Source organism: Hoplias malabaricus, chromosome 9 (genome assembly GCF_029633855.1).
Source record: "Hoplias malabaricus isolate fHopMal1 chromosome 9, fHopMal1.hap1, whole genome shotgun sequence".
In the NCBI taxonomy this organism is placed as follows: domain Eukaryota; kingdom Metazoa; phylum Chordata; class Actinopteri; order Characiformes; family Erythrinidae; genus Hoplias; species Hoplias malabaricus.
The window spans coordinates 4,305,547-4,323,218 of NC_089808.1; the positions used below are offsets into that span (position 1 = coordinate 4,305,547).

The 17,672-nt window shown below is 39.4% G+C and overlaps 1 protein-coding gene across 1 annotated transcript; it reads right to left on the reverse strand.

The window, feature by feature from the left end:
* Positions 1 to 9,059: 9,059 nt before the first annotated feature.
* trmt10b (tRNA methyltransferase 10B) lies at positions 9,060 to 15,454 on the reverse strand. The gene is made up of 9 exons (XM_066681918.1): positions 15,306 to 15,454; positions 14,970 to 15,087; positions 14,021 to 14,126; positions 12,446 to 12,573; positions 12,156 to 12,308; positions 11,955 to 12,033; positions 11,777 to 11,844; positions 11,566 to 11,689; positions 9,060 to 10,323 (listed from the first exon to the last, which is right to left on the reverse strand). The coding sequence occupies exons 2-9, from the start codon at positions 15,063 to 15,065 to the stop codon at positions 10,202 to 10,204; spliced, it is 876 nt and encodes a 291-aa protein (XP_066538015.1). The 5' UTR covers positions 15,066 to 15,087; positions 15,306 to 15,454; the 3' UTR covers positions 9,060 to 10,201.
* Between the last annotated feature and the right edge of the window lie 2,218 nt (positions 15,455 to 17,672).

Genomic DNA, 17,672 nt, shown 5'->3' on the forward strand with positions numbered 1-17,672 from the left:
ATGTGTGTGTATGTGTATATATGTGTGTGTATGTGTATTTGTGTGTGTATGTGTATATATGTGTGTGTATGTGTATTTGTGTGTGTATGTGTATTTGTGTGTGTATGTGTATATATGTGTGTGTATGTGTATTTGTGTGTGTATGTGTATATATGTGTGTGTATGTGTATTTGTGTGTGTATGTGTATATATGTGTGTGTATGTGTATTTGTGTGTGTATGTGTATATATGTGTGTGTATGTGTATATATGTGTGTGTATGTGTATATATGTGTGTGTGTATGTGTATATGTGTGTGTATGTGTATATATGTGTGTATGTGTATATATGTGTGTGTATGTGTATTTGTGTGTGTATGTGTATATATGTGTGTGTATGTGTATTTGTGTGTGTATGTGTATTTGTGTGTGTATGTGTATATATGTGTGTGTATGTGTATTTGTGTGTGTATGTGTATATATGTGTGTGTATGTGTATTTGTGTGTGTATGTGTATATATGTGTGTGTATGTGTATTTGTGTGTGTATGTGTATATATGTGTGTGTATGTGTATTTGTGTGTGTATGTGTATATATGTGTGTGTTGGTCACTCACTGTCCCTGAGTATGTGGCAGACAGATACATCTGTATACATCTGAGTATTCTGGTAGGTGCTACAGGTCCATACCGGCCAAAACAAACAGACTCAGGGACAGCTTCTTTCCCAAAGCCATCACGCTGCTAAATGGGAATCTGCACTAATTGACATTTACAGTGTGTCCTCTGGTTTGTCTGTCCTACGTGTCTATAGGGTACTTGTATATGTTTCTATCGTTTTTATAGTTAGTTCAAACTTTTCTATTTAAATATTGCACTGTGGGCACTTTTTAAGGAGCAGCTTCCAATTGCGTTGTACTATGTGTACTGTGTATGCTGTGTATAATGACAATAAAGGCTTTCTATTTTACTTCTATCTGTAGACCTAATAGACTTGGCTTTAGCAGAGGTCAGTAGTGTGTGGCGCGCGCCATCTAGTGGACACAGAATATTGTAGGAAAAGGAATGCGGTTTTAGGACATTTTGTGAATACTCAGAGAGAGGCAGTATTAACATGGAAAGGCATCGGCACCTTACGTACGGGTGACAGTGGCATCGATTTTTTTTTTTTTGACAGTGGCATATGCCTCTGTTTTGCGCAAATGCCGATGACATTGACATCCGTTTTATGACACTGGCATATACTCCACTTCATTGTTGAACATCTGCCAGTAAGTTTAGCTAGCAATTGGATGTTTAAACCAGCTATATATTTAACTACTCAGTAAACAAGGAACGTCCCTGGACGTTCAAAATAAGTCTAAAAGTAGTCTGTCCGTCAAACACATATTTTAAACGTCAATGGACGTCCAAAATCCATCTTAATAAGTTAGTTAAGTGGTGACCAATCGATAACGTCAGTGGACGTCCAAAACGCATTTTATACAAGTAATTTATTTCGGGACCAATTAATAACGTCAATGGACGTCCAAAATACGTCTAATACTTGTTTTTTCAATGTCTGTGTTTGGACGTCTTTTCAACGTTCACTTTCAACCTTAAGAGAACGTTGATGGCAGTCATTACGTTATTTCAACGTCGAATCAACGGCTAATTGTTTACTGGGTAGCACACGTATGCTACTAGCATGTAAACGGACCAAACAAGTGACATGCTACAAACATAGTCATGTCACTGTGTTCATGGACAAGTGAACTACAAGTTCTTCCCAGTAAGGGGTATACGACACTCCTCAAACTCACCACTTTCAAGATGTCCACATACCACAATGCTGCCAAGCAACATTACTACTGGACTACTAGATTAATTAAAATGTCTTTATGGCACGTGAAGCTCTAATGGCCTTGTACAACACTGCATGTCAGATTCTTGAAAGCTGACGTTTCAACCAAGACAATGTATGACTTTCTGATGAAGGCTCATAATATGTGCTGACATCCAATTCTACTGAAATATAATCCAGATTTCCCCTAAATTTCTCCTTTACAATAAAGCCCATGTGTTTATTTAATGACTTCTTTTTAAGTCTTTAACTTGTCCACAAAAACATGGCACTGTGAAAAGATCTGACAGAAAAAAGAATTCAACATTATGTAATTACTACTGAACATTTAGTTTAGCTGTACAAGTTATCAAAAGTCTACAAAAACAACAGATCATAAACAGCACATCATTTTTTAAGTTTTTAATCTCAATAATAAGACAATCATACTGATCACAAAGGAACATTTTGGCCATTAGTATTTCCTCAGCATTTATCAAAATAAATATACCATTATTAACATAGAAATTCAGATTAGAAACAGACTGCTTACTATTGCTAGCATTTTTAAAAAAAACAGAATACTTGAGATGTTTTTTAGAGATGTGGTCCTGGGTGCACTCATCACACTTTCTACAGAATAGACAAGTACTGTGAGCCTGGATGTCATGAAACAGACCATCAAGTGTTTTAAATGTGTGTCCTAAAAAGCTAAATAAATACAGGGTAGCGTTAAGGTATTAATTGTTAACTTGTCAGAGACTAGCAGCACCAGAACGCATGCACACTAAACCTTATAGTATAGCCCTCTGCCACTTTTAATTGCATTCTTATACAGCATTCTATTGTATATTAGCAGTATAAAATGTATTTCCCATATATTACTGATAACCAGTGAACATGATACTACACGGCATTTAACATTACCTGTGTAAAATAATATAAATAATAATGGTAGCTACACCACTATTTGTACTCATTTAATACGTAATAGTACAACACACCTACCGTGCAATGTCCCCATATTGTTTTCTCGTTCTTCTTGAGAAAGACCTTTGGCCCCTAGATGATGCCAGTGTTCAATTTTCTGATTAGGCCTAGCAGGGTTACTACCTCAATTTAAATTCGAAAATTTTAAAAAGTAATGTTTCATTTAATACACTGTCATATTAGATTTTCACTCTATACACACACACACATACATATACATACACACACACACACACACATTTATATATATTTATATATTACTGCCTCTCATGTTATCGCACGGCAGCATTGTGGTATGTCGACGTCTTAAAAGTGGTGGTTTTGAGGAGCGTCGTATACCCCTAACTGTGAAGAACTTTTAGTTCAATTGTCCATGAACACAGTGACAGTGGACTGTGTGCGAATAAGGGATGCTATGTTTGTAGCATGTCACATGTTTGGTCCGTTTACATGCTAGTAGCATACGTGCGCCAGTTAAATATATAGCTAGTTTAAACATCCAAATGCTAGCTAAACTTAGTCTACTGGCAGATGTTCAACAATGAAGTGGAGTATATGTCAGTGTCATAAAACGGATGTCAATGTCATCCGCATTTGCGCAAAACAGAGGCATATGCCACTGTCAAAAAAAAAAAAAAATCGATGCCATTGACACATGCCACTGTCAGCAAAAAAAAAATCGATGCCATTGGCACATGCCACTGTCACAAAAAAAATAGATGCCATTGACACATGCCACTGTCACAAAAAAAAATAGATGCCATTGACACATGCCACTGTCACAAAAAAAAAAAAATAGATGCCATTGACACATGCCACTGTCACAAAAAAAATTAGATGCCATTGACACATGCCACTGTCACAAAAAAAATAGATGCCATTGACACATGCCACTGTCACAAAAAAAAATAGATGCCATTGACACATGCCACTGTCACAAAAAAAAAAAATAGATGCCATTGACACATGCCACTGTCACAAAAAAAAATTAGATGCCATTGACACATGCCACTGTCACAAAAAAAAATAGATGCCATTGGCACATGCCACTGTCAGCAAAAAAAAAATCGATGCCATTGGCACATGCCACTGTCACAAAAAAAAAAAATAGATGCCATTGGCACATGCCACTGTCACAAAAAAAAATTAGATGCCATTGACACATGCCACTGTCACAAAAAAAAAAAAATAGATGCCATTGACACATGCCACTGTCACAAAAAAAAAAAATATATAGATGCCATTGGCACATGCCACTGTCAGCAAAAAAAATAGATGCCATTGACACATGCCACTGTCACAAAAAAAAAAAAAATAGATGCCATTGGCACATGCCACTGTCAGCAAAAAAAAAATCGATGCCATTGGCACATGCCACTGTCACAAAAAAAAAAAAATAGATGCCATTGACACATGCCACTGTCACCAAAAAAAAAAAAAAAATAGATGCCATTGGCACATGCCCCTGTCAGCAAAAAAAAAATCGATGCCATTGGCACATGCCACTGTCACAAAAAAAAAAAAATAGATGCCATTGACACATGCCACTGTCACAAAAAAAAAAATTAGATGCCATTGACACATGCCACTGTCACAAAAAAAAAAAAAAATAGATGCCATTGGCACATGCCACTGTCAGCAAAAAAAAAAATCGATGCCATTGGCACATGCCACTGTCACAAAAAAAAAAAATAGATGCCATTGACACATGCCACTGTCACAAAAAAAAAATTAGATGCCATTGACACATGCCACTGTCACAAAAAAAAAATTAGATGCCATTGACACATGCCACTGTCACAAAAAAAAAAAAAAATAGATGCCATTGACACATGCCACTGTCACAAAAAAAAAATCGATGCCATTGGCACATGCCACTGTCACAAAAAAAAAAAAAAATAGATGCCATTGGCACATGCCACTGTCACCAAAAAAAAAAAAATAGATGCCATTGGCACATGCCCCTGTCACCCAAAAAAAAAAAATAGATGCCACTGTCACCCGTACGTAAGGTGCCGATGTTACTGGCATGTGCCAGTGTCACGCGAACGTAAGATGCCGATGCCTTTCCATGTTAATACCGCTACTGTTCTTTTCACCCAGACAGCCTGGGTTCAGCCTCCATTATGTTTTTTCTAATGGTTAGAGAAGCAAAATTAAGAACAGAAGGTCTCTGGTTCAATTCATACAACAGAGGAAATTGGTTCGCAGAGGGGGAGTGAAGGAACAGTGCTGTCTCCTCCCTCAACATTCATGGTTAAATTGCCCTTGAGCAAGGCACCTAGCCCCTGACTGCCCTATAGGTGCTGAGGTTGGCTGCCCACTACTCCAGGTGTGTCTGTGTGTATTCACTGATGGGTTCAATGGGCAGAAAAATACACAATGTGCACGTGGTACAATGACAACCAAAGCAGGTTTATCGTAAGTTTTTAGTTCATGAAAAGGCTGTGTTTTTAACCTATCAGCAGACATTGTGAAATCACTGAGTGTGAGGTTGTATATATTGACGGGAATAAAGGGAGGAAGGTTGTGTCTTTTGAATCTGTGAGTGTGTGTGTGTGTGTGTGTGTGGAAAGTCCCCCTCAGCTCTGACTCAGGGAATTATGGAGTGTGATGGCTTGGGGATAGAAACTGTTGCACAATGTACCAGTGGGGGCCTGAATGCTGCGGTACTTTCTTCCAGGGCGCAGGAGAATAAAGAGCAAAGAACTGTACTGTCTCAGTTCACCAAACAGAACAATCTTTGGTTTAAAAAGACCTTAACATCCATGAAATCTGCATGGGTCTCTGAAGATTAAATCCATGAGCTACAAAGAAAAACATCACACAAGTGTCAGCAAGTCAAATACTTTTGTTAACAGGTCATAGAATCTCTTTTAAACAACACATCAATCTGGACTTTGAGCCCATAACAACAAAACTAACCACTCTGATCATGCACTCTTCTTCCTCTGTGCCCTAAAGAGCAGAGAATGTTCAGCGAAAGAACAACTCAAACTTCAAAGTTCCACTCACTTCTTGAAGAGTGCAGCATCACTGCGATATTCTTTACACTATGAACCAGTTGAATCGCTGTTCAGAAACACTTCAACACTGGGGGCTGCCATGGCCTAATGGTTAGAGAATCAGGTTTAGAAGTAAGTTAGATTCCCACGACTGGTGAGAAAATTGAGAGGAGTGAAGGAACAGGACTCTATTCTTCCCTCAATCCTTGGCTGAAGTGCCTTTGAGCAAGGTACACTCTCAGAAACAATATGTACAGTACAGGTGCATTATTGATCACTAAAGGCACAACAGTGGTGTTAAATTCCAGGTTGTGTTCCCTAAAGGTACATTACATTTTCTTCTCCAGAAGGAGAGAGGGATATCTGTACACTTTTATTATAGAACTGTGTAAAATAAACGAACATTATATACATTGATTGATTCCTTCATGGTGGCGCAGCAGGTAGGTGTCACAGTCACACAGCTCCTGGGACCTCAAGGTTGTGGGTTCGATTCCCGCTCCAGGTGACTGTCTGTGAGGAGTGTGGTGTGTTCTCCCTGTGTCTGTGTGAGTTTCCTCCGGGTGACTGTCTGTGAGGAGTGTGGTGTGTTCTCTCTGTGTCTGCGTGGGTTTCCTCCGGGTGACTGTCTGTGAGGAGTGTGGTGTGTTCTCCCTGTGTCTGCGTGGGTTTCCTCCGGGTGACTGTCTGTGAAGGGTGTGGTGTGTTCTCTCTGTGTCTGCGTGGGTTTCCTCCGGGTGCTCCGGTTTCCTCCCACGGTCCAAGAAAAAACCACACGTTGGTAGGTGGATTGGCGACTCAAAAGTGTTCGTAGGTGTGAGTGCATGAGTGAATGTGGTGCCCTGTGAAGGACTGGCGCCCCCTCCAGGGTGTATTCCCGCATTGCGCCCAATGATTCCAGGTAGGCAATGGACCCACCACGACCCTGACCTGGATAAGGGTTACAGATAATGAATGATTCCTTCATTATCTGAAACCGTTTATCCAGTTCAGGGTTGCGGTGGGTCCGGAGCCTACCCAGAATCACTGAGCGCAAGGCAGGAACACATCCTGGAGGGGGCGCCAGTCCTTCACAGGGCGACACACACTCACATATACAGACACTTTTTTGAGTCACCATTCCACCTGACAATGTGTTTTTGGATCGTAGGAGGAAACTCCTATGCAGGAGCTGTATTTCTGTTTTAAATGTCCCTGTGTGTGTGTATGGGGGGGGGGATGTATGCATTCACTGGATGTAAAATACCTACAATGAATTCAAGGACCACATATTGCACATAAATGCAGTAATATACAATAAACCTACAGTAAAAACTAGCAACCAATCAACAATAAGTTCAAATGGACTTAAAGGACAGGAATAGGAGCAAAAGACCATTCCACAAGGTCCACTGCTCGTACTTCCTTTCACCCAGACAGCCTGGGTTCGGCCTCCATTATGTTTTTTCTAATGGTTAGAGAAGCAAAATTAAGAACAGAAGGTCTCTGGTTCAATTCATACAACAGAGGAAATTGGTTCGCAGAGGGGGAGTGAAGGAACAGTGCTGTCTCCTCCCTCAACATTCATGGTTAAATTGCCCTTGAACAAGGCACCTAGCCCCTGACTGCCCTATAGACGCTGAGGTTGGCTGCCCACTGCTCCAGGTGTGTCTGTGTGTATTCACTGATGGGTTCAATTGGGAGGAAAATACACAATGTGCATGTGGTACAATGACAACCAAAGCAGGTTTATCGTAAGTTTTTAGTTCATGAAAAGGCTGTGTTTTTAACCTATCAGCAGACATTGTGAAATCACTGAGTGTGAGGTTGTATATATTGACGGGAATAAAAGGAGGAAGGTTGTGTATTTTGAATGTGTGAGTGTGTGTGTGTGTGGAAAGTCCCCCTCAGCTCAGACTCAGGGAATTGTGGAGTGTGATGGCTTGGGGATAGAAACTGTTGCACAATGTACCAGTGGGGGCCTGAATGCTGCGGTACTTTCTTCCAGGGTGCAGGAGAATAAAGAGCAAAGAACTGTACTGTCTCAGTTCACCAAACAGAACAATCTTTGGTTTTAAAAGACTTCGACATTCATGAAATCTGCATGGGTCTCTGGAGATAAAATCCATGAGCTACAAAGAAATGTCACCAATCCAACTCCTCTTCTGTTCTCACCACCAAGCATCGCTTCTCCTACTGCTGTTGCCTTTCTAAATGAGATTGGATGCTGCCTTGGCTTCCAACTGTTGCTCCAGCACCTGGCGCTTCTCTTGAATCCGGTGTGTGTGTCATCTCTGCAGCTTCTGTGCTGGAAGCTCAGCCCTCAACGTTATTGTAGCCAAGAATCACTTCTCCTGCTGTGGTCTCTTCTTGCCAGCCTAGGCATTATCTTAGCTGCAGCCTCTCCTTGCTGTTGCGAGAGCACAATTGTGACTGCACACTATTCCAACCACCTGATGCATCTACTTCCTCCAGTGTCATCTCAGCCACAGCTGACATTGCTTTCCCTCCATGCCTGCCGAGGCAACTGTTAGCTACCGCAGCTCCACCAGTGTTGTAATGTCCAGTGTTGTACTTCCTGCCATCACAAACATCTGCTGCTGCTTCCTCACCCACATGTTCCTCATCCTACAGTGCCCTTGCTGGGTGGTAAAGAAGGCTGCTGTTGAGCCCTTAGCTGGTCCTGTTAGGCAAGAACATGTTTTACTTGATGCTCCCTTCTTGCAGGAATCAATCATATTTTCCCCCTACAACACAGGGGTCACTGTTCTGCTGTAGCTGTCCAGCAAGTCTCCTAAAGATGGATAGGGAGATTAATCCCACTTCTGACACCACTTGCAGTGAGTGTAAAAAGAGAGAGAGATAGGAGAGGCTGCCATTATTTCTCATGGGTGCTCTCTATTGTGCTGTAAAAGAGGGCTTAGGACATGAAAGGAGTTTGTGCTTGGTCTACAGCCTGTTCCAGGGGATGCCACTTGCCATCACACACACCTCATGCAGACCCCCAACAACATGCACTAGCCCCAAACTTCTACACAACACTTAAACCCCAATATGTACAACCATGAGTTTTAACCCTAAAGCCCCAAACAGGTCCCGACTGTGTTTACATACTGTAGTGCTGCTTGTGTCACCACTGTGCAACCAGTTGACCCAATACCATTACAGACAGTCGTCAAAGTGCCCGTTTGATCAGGGAAGCTAAAACAATGGATAATGAATGTAGAAACAAGGAGGTGATCATAAATTTCTGATTGCATACACACTTTTACGTTGGATATAGTCATAGACAGGAGCTGCAAAACAGCCAAATATTTACAAGCTTGTTAAAAATATTTCATGTAATTCAGAAGTATTCCTATATAACTTCCAAACATTTATAACAAAAAGACAGACGCGGGAGATACACATTTGCTTGGATTTAACAAAACTGGTTTGTCCCTCTGTCTACCACAGTGTAGGCTGCAAACCAATTTCAGCCTCCAGCTTCATAAACGTTTACAACAAACAAAACATTGCAGTAAAATAAAAAAATGAAATCAAACTATAGCCAGGTCCATGTGAATTATGAATACAGAAGGAATTGAAAATGAACAAACAAATCAAGTTGTGGCTGCAACTTACAGTTGTGAATGTGAGTTCTCCAGACACCATTTGCTGATTTACGTGAATTGATTACTTCATTTAAATAAAACAATTCTTGAAAAAAAGCTGTATATTTTAATATTAGATTTTATGTAAGAGATAAAGCAGATCTTAATACAGGGGGTCCTCGACTTACGACGTTGATCCGTTCCTACGTCGCGTTGTAAACTGATTTTTGGTGTAATTCGGAACATAGGTACATACTGTACGTAAATAACATACTGTAAGCACTTATCCTATCCTAACACCTATCCTCCTGGGTCCCGAGCCACGTAAACATGTATTCTTCCGCCGCGCCGCACACACCAAACACGAAGTTCACGTTACGATGTTTACGACGCAAAACCACTTAAGTCGAAACAAGGCTTTATACAGTAAATGGGAGATGTGTCATAACCACGAAACACCGTAACTCGGGACTGACGTAACCCGAGGACCTCCTGTAATTCAAAAACAGATAACCATCTTCAAATTTTTCCCTGTGTTTGCTTAGAAGAAAAATTACACTGAAATAAAAATGATAATTTAACTTTTTGTGGAGGATGAACGTTTTTCTATAAAACAGAACTATAACAAAAAATGAAATATGAAATTAATAATTTCTCTTATGTAGTAACTATTAGAAAATACACAATCTCACAAAGTTTTTAAACAACGTTGAGGTCAAAAAATGTATAATGGAGATAAATTCACTTCGATTTTATTTATTTGTAATAGAACTGAAAAAGAAACAGGAGTTAGATTAAAAAGAGAATATTCTAGAATCTTTCTGTCTTCAGCCCTGGTCACTGTGATACATCTGTAACGGCTTCAGAAGGAACTATATAACCTTTCCCCGCTGGAATTCCGGCACTGAGTGATGTGGTCCAACTTCTAGTGTCACGATATGTCAGCAGAATTTCAAACACTGCACAAACAAACAAACATTTCCTTTTTTATGATGTACACAACGATTATGTGTAACAACTGACGGCAAAAAATGTATTGTATAAAAAGAGAAAAAAAAACAAAAAACAAGTAAAATAACTCCACTCAGTGTTAAATTAAACTCCCCACATTCTCAGCTTAACTGTTTATGCTTGTATCTGTCAGCTGATTGGATGAATATCTCATGATGTAAAAGGTGAAATAAATATGAGATACATAAATGCAGGCAAAATGTTTTAGGTGTATAACTGAATTTCACTCTTGAATAACTCGATTCTTATTTTGCCTTGAACCAACAATTTAAGTGTGCTGCAGACATCAAATTTTATATTCGTTCATAAATACTAAACACAATGATATTTTAAGTGATATGACAAAACATTGGAATTGTAATTAAAAAAAAGAGAATACAAGGGAAAAAAAAAAATTTCACAGATTTTGTTCTCACTAAATTTTACAAAAATGAGTTTGGAAACAGAGTTTGTACAGTGGAACCTCTACCTACGAACTTGATCCGTTCCGTGACCCGGTTCGTAAGTGGAAAAGTTCGTTTCTCGATTTTCCCCATTTAAAATAATGGAAAAGCAATTAATGCGTTCCAGCCCCCACCCCGAAAGTCACCCTTTTTGCACTGATATATGTTTACAACACTCTCAAATTAGTAAAAAAATACATGTAGCGTTACTAAAAATAAAAGAGAAATACAGTGGAAACAGTAATAAAAGAGAAATAATAAAGTTGTAAGTGGTTATACATCGCTACCTTGAAGACGTGATGACTGGCTGGAGGAGTAACACAAGCACTGGCTGTATGACGGGAGGTGGGGGGTGGGTGGAATAACGGAGAGTAGGCGGTGAATGTGGGGAGCGTAGATACGGCTTAACTTAGCACAAATTTCGATGTCTGCTATTTACACTAATGCTAAATTGCTAAAGCTACAATGTGCTAATCTTAAAAGCTCACTCAAGTCTGGGCGCTGGAAGACTCGCCTATTTGGGTCAGTGGCCATTTCCAGCCGCCGGCTCGGAGGAGGCTCAGGTTCGTTTCTAGAGTCGTGGTTCGTTGGTGGAGGGAAAAAATATTCAAATGCCCGGTTCGTATCTTGGAAAGTTCGTTAGTAGAGGCTCCACTGTATTTTCATATTCAAGAATAGGTCCCACATGACTGGTAAAAAAAAAGTTTTAGCTGATTTCATAAAGGAGGAGAAAGGAGAGGATCATACCTTGGTTTATTGCTAAAATTTTTGAGTGAAAATTCTTGGAGTTTGTTTTTTTCACCATGTATTCATCAATGGGCAGCCGCATCATGTGCACACCAAGCTCCTTAGCCCTTGTGTAGCTTATTTTCTGTAGGAGATTCAACACTCAGTAATTACAACCCAGTCATTAACTTTGGAATAGTGTTGTAAATGAATTCTCAAAATTAAGACAAACCTTTTGAATGCTCTCATCTACAAGCCCTCCAAGAATATAGACCTTGTCTCCATCTACTTCTTCTAAAGCTGAAATTTCCAAATAACAAATGGCTTTCACTGGTGTCTCAGGTGATTACTTTTGTCTTTTGATCTCGTTCTTCTCTTCATTATTTAAAACAATAAGGCAAAGCACAAACCTTCACTTGCATCAGGTGTTAAGAAAACAACGTCTTCAGAAGGAAAGAGGTCTATCCAGCTCTCTTCAGTGACATCAATCTGTTCACAAAAAAGTTTAAAAGCACAATTATTTGATCGCTCAAACAGTTTAGTTTTTTATGCCACGCTAACATTTAAGGAACCTCTAAGTGGTTATGAGTTCTAATTCACTTAGCACTGACCATATAGTTCAGGAACCCAGCGTTCATTCGGATGCATTCCGTGTAAATGAGGCTATCCTTTTTCATGTCGGTCAATAAGAGGTGAAAAGGCTTCTGCGCTTTCTTATTGCATCCATAGAGTCGTCTTATTTGACCTGCAAGACGACTGATCTCCTACAAGCACAAATGCAACAATGATTAAATAATGGACACGTTTACATGTGATAACAGAAATGATAAATTTGTGTAATTAGCTTAGTTTTCTTTGCAAACATTTTTAAGCACTGTTTCGGGTTTAAATAGATTCTCACTTTGTGTGACATGCAGTCAGTCATCCCCAGATCCACACACAGTCTTGGTCCAGTTGTTCTAGCCTCCTCTAGGCGCTCTTTAGTTATGGCCTTGATCACACGCTTACTGAACTGAGGCCCAACAACATCTACAGTAGAAATATAATTCAATTCAACAGTTATCAGAGAAAAGGAAATGTAACGTATGTGAAGCTGACCCAGTAGTTCTCAAGCTATAACTGGTTAAAACCCATTTTACAGGCTTTAAACACTTACTGGTGTTTCAAAATTATACTCAAATACTTTTTCTTTAGTGTCGTTGACAAACAGCTCCAGAGTCCTGTGGTTGTGGGTTCAAACCTCACTCCGGGTGACTGTCTGTGAGGAGTGTGGTGTGTTCTCTCTGTGTCTGCGTGGTTTTCCTCCGGGTGACTGTCTGTGAGGAGTGTAGTGTGTTCTCCGTGTGTCTGCGTGGGTTTCCTCCGGGTGACTGTCTGTGAGGAGTGTGGTGTGTTCTCTCTGTGTCTGCGTGGGTTTCCTCCGGGTGACTGTCTGTGAGGAGTGTGGTGTGTTCTCCGTGTGTCTGCCTGGGTTTCCTCTGGGTGACTGTCTCTGAGGAGTGTGGTGTGTTCTCTCTGTGTCTGCGTGGGTTTCCTCTGAGTGACTGTCTGTGAGGAGTGTGGTGTGTTCTCCCTGTGTCTGCGTGGGTTTCCTCTGGGTGACTGTCTGTGAGGAGTGTGGTGTGTTCTCTCTTGGACTGCATGGGTTTCCTCCGGGTGACTGTCTGTGAGGAGTTTTGTGTGTTCTCCCTGTGTCCACGTGGGTTTCCTCTGGGTGCTCTGGTTTTATCCACATTGGTGGATGGATTGGCGACTCAAAAGTGTCCACAGGTGTGAGTAAATGTGTGAGTGTGTGTCGCCCTTTGAAGGACTGGCACCCCTCCAGGGCGCATTCCTGCTTTGCGTCCAGTGATTCTGGGTAGGCGCTAGACCCGTCGTGACCCTGAACTGGATCAGCGGATACAGAAAATTAATGAATGATTGTTTGGTAGTGTATAAACAGGCTCATTCCTCTTAATGTAGTATTTCAGTTTTTGATATAGTTTCTGTGGTTTTCATGATGGACCTCTAAAAAGATGCTGAGAGAAAGATGTGCTCTAACAGTATGTCAGATAAGAAGACAAATGTCCATATTACTATCAATGGAGGGAGCCTCAGATTATCCTTTATTATTTAAAAGACGAAAGGTTAATATTTCATTCATTGATTTTCTGTAACTGCCTCATCCAGTTCAGGGTAATGTTGGGCTTGGGACTTGGAATCATTGGGCACAAGAAAGGAACCCACCATGGACAGGGCAGCAGTCAATCAGAAGGAATATAATATTTCAATTTAACATTATTTTTTCAGCTTTACAATATACATCAATTTTTTAAAATAGTTTATTCAATAACATAGTAACATCATAAAAGGCTGGATCTACTGTTCAACATGATGTTTATTATTTTAAAAATATCAGTTAACCGACAAAACAAAGTAAAGATGTTGCAATTCAGTGTCTTTTGCCAGGCTCATTTAAAGTAATTTCATTAGTCACCTTTATCCTGCTGGTTCTGCTTCCTCCGCTCTTTTTCCTCTTTTCTTTTAGTTTTCTTAGCCTCTATCCTTCGTTCCCAGTTTCTTTGCTTTCGCATGACGTTTTTCTGCAAGGCCACATTACAAGACACATAAATTAACAAATACTGACCAGACATAAATAAAATACACTGAAATACATGTCTTGTGTCTTTAAAGATAAATAGAGTGGTTTAAATTGTATGCCTATGTAGGTGTCTGAAAACCAAGTTCAAATATGTTTAGCAAACAGAGCCTTCACTCATGACACCAGTGGGTCCGTAAGTGTATGTGACCATCTTGGAGGCCACTGATTCACATTTTACAAGTGTTTACAAGTCAATTCAGAATCCATAACTGAGAAATCAAGTTTAGAAAAGCAGAGGACTGTTATTAATATTAAGAATTATAAAAAACAGTTTACAAGAGTATATTTCTGTATTTACTCATATATTTTGTATTTTCACTGTGCTTCTCAGTTACACTTCTCTCAAAATGGCCAGAGCACAGAAGTGACACTTTGCAAACTATTTGCAGTCCTCTCCTTTTCTATATTTAATTAATCAGTTAAGGATTCAGCTTTTGGTTCTCAAAACCTTTGGACCTACATTGATGCCATATGAATCTGGGCACAGCTCAGAGCTTTTTAGCCTGCAGCACTTTACCTCTGTCTACCCTTACTGGATGATAAGGTGTAATTTATATTGTAATTTTAATACATTCATAACAATTTACATCTTTTGATGTACATTATATAAAACGTACAACCCCTGTAGTCAAATACTGTATCTAAATCTAAGAAATAACAAACATGGCAACAAAATATAATGTAAAAATGCCATGTACAAAGGAATTAAGATTGTTTTGGCACCTAAACCTAGATACATGAATACAGGATATGGGCTCATTATACAGATTCAGACAGAGCTTACAGAGCACAGTGCTTCTTCTCTGTTTGCTGCAGTGGAGCTCAGTTCCACATCAATCTTTAGTAGTTCTTGCATCATAAGAACTTCAGGGTCATCCATTTCAGACAGTCAAGAGACAGCTCTAAATAAAGACATAGTACACACAACACAACACAGTAGAAACACAGTAAAGATTTTATTTTATTAAATCAAAGTAAACTCGTAGCTCAAATGAGTTAGAATGTTTAAATATTAAACTCTCAGCTCTGGGGGGTTAGTTAATAAACACGACACAAACTCTTAACTGTGAGGTATGAAAGAAAGCGAATAAAAGAGACAGTGAAAGTACAGCACACTTACAACACATTAAAATGTTCTAGAGGCTGAAAACAGCATATCACCAAAACCACGCCCACACACGGAGCACTGTCGCACATTGATTACGTACAGCCCCGTCATCGCGGTTTATAAATGACATTTTCTTTAATGGAAACTTTTCACTGAGCAGGACTCTAACCGAGAACTTCAGGACACTGCAGCCGTAACATAGAGAGAGAGAGAGAGAGAGCGAGAGAGAGAGAGAGAGAGAGAGAGAGAGAGAGAGAGAGAGAGACTACTAGTGATGGGAATTTCGGCTCTTTTGGCTCGGCTCTTCATGAAGAGCCGGCTCTTTCGGCTCCTAAATGGCTCTTTGTTTTACCACTTATTCCCACTGGTACAGAACAATATTACCTACATTTTACATGACTATGGACAAAATATTATTGTTCAATATTAAAAATAATAAATAGTGTTGCAATGGCCAATTGTTTTTATGGCTGTCTCGTAATAACTCACTGATTGCACTCACACATTCAATTGTATAAATAACTGGATTTTTATGTAAACACCTTAATTAAAAAATCACTTGTGAACTCTGAAATATAGCCAATGGAACCCAAAAGGTAGGTATTACAAAATAGATTATTAAATTAAATAATCATCCATTTCTGGGTAATAAAATAAACAAATACTCTGCAAAGTGCAAAACAGCAGCATTCAATGGTAGTGATTAAAACAACCACAGCTGTCAACAAACATTTAACTGATTTAACATTTTCTTCAACTATTTTTTGGAAGGCAGATTGGCATTCAGGAAAACCAAGTGTCTCAGCTTGGAGGGTTGGAGGGTTGGAGCTTGCTTGTTGGTCTCTGATTGGTTGAATGACAAGCCTTAGAAAAAAATGGTTCGGTCTTAGACGGGAACCGGCTCTCATCGTTCACTTACAAGAGCCGGCTTTTTGAACCGGTTCGTTCGCGACCGACACATCACTAGAGACTACCCGCTGCACCACCGGGCCGCACCTAAAAAAATACTGCTACTAATAATTCTAAACTTAAATATCTCAATTATTATGGCGTTATTTTTGTGCCACAATTCTGCACGCGCGCGCGGATATTTCGAGCGAGCAAGAAGGTTTTTTTTAAAGATTTATTTATGGTTTTTTTTTTTCCAGACAACATATTAGAAAAAAAAAAACATACTATCAACCCACCCCACCCCACCCTACCTATTGCACAATGTATATACACACATATCTGGATGGAGGAAAATAAATACATAAATACATAAATAATAATAATATATATATATATATATATAAATAAATAAACAAAAATTAAAAATAAATAAAGAAAAAAAAATTCCCATTTTCCCCCTTTTTGAAAAGGTAAGTACTAAACAGCTGTAAATTATATGTTTATTCAGAAAGGGGGAAGTGTTTTCAAAGATTCAACATAGTCAATAAAAGAGCTCCAGTAGGAGTAGAAACGCTCCGTTGAGCCACGTAGAGTAAACTTGATTTTCTCTAGCTTCAGAAAAAGCATCATATCTTTGAGCCAGGAATTGAAAGAGGGAGGTTTACGAGATTTCCATAGAAGCAGTATCCTGCACTGCCAAATGCCTTGGTGTTTCGAGAAGGACAGTTCCTAGAAGGATGGAAGGCTTTGATTTGTCTGTGAGAGGAGGATCATACAGCATAATAGGGGACCAAGAGATTCACAGCATTATTTCATCTGTCAAAACTCAGATGCTAAATGCTGGGTATCGCATGGTTCAAGGACAGTTAACTTCAATGGGCCACTGTATTCAGTGGTGGAGAATGATGGCATCCATGCATCGGGTTGGTGCAGCAGGGATCTTTTCACAGATCACACAATTAGGATGTGTTGTGCATCCATGTTGAAACCAATCATAAATTGATAAGGTATAGTATAATACTCTGCTGATACATTTGTCTGTTTGAATAGGAGTATCCACAAATTGACAATAAGGAGACCGTCTTAATTAAGCACTGATATTCTTTATAACAGTCTGTCAGTGCTCAATTAAGACGGTCTGCTTTTAGTCCGTTTGTGATGTGTTTAGAGGTTAATGTTAACTTTTGGGAGTGGGGTTCTAATGTTTAGAAAAGAGAAAGATGGGTTCTTTTTTCCTAAACAGGTCAAACATTGTCATATTTGGTGGAGTAGATGGCTATTGAAGAAAGGTAATACATTTTTCTGGCTTATTTGACTGGCACTTTTGAGCAGCTAAATGTACACAGCAAATTCTCCAGTGTTAAATCAACACTATTAGTTTTAAATGAACATTGTTAGTGTAACAATTTAACACTCTCTGTGTTAACACTAATAGTGTCGAATTAAAACTGGAGAATTCACAAGAATGTAGAAATTCTGAATTGAAAG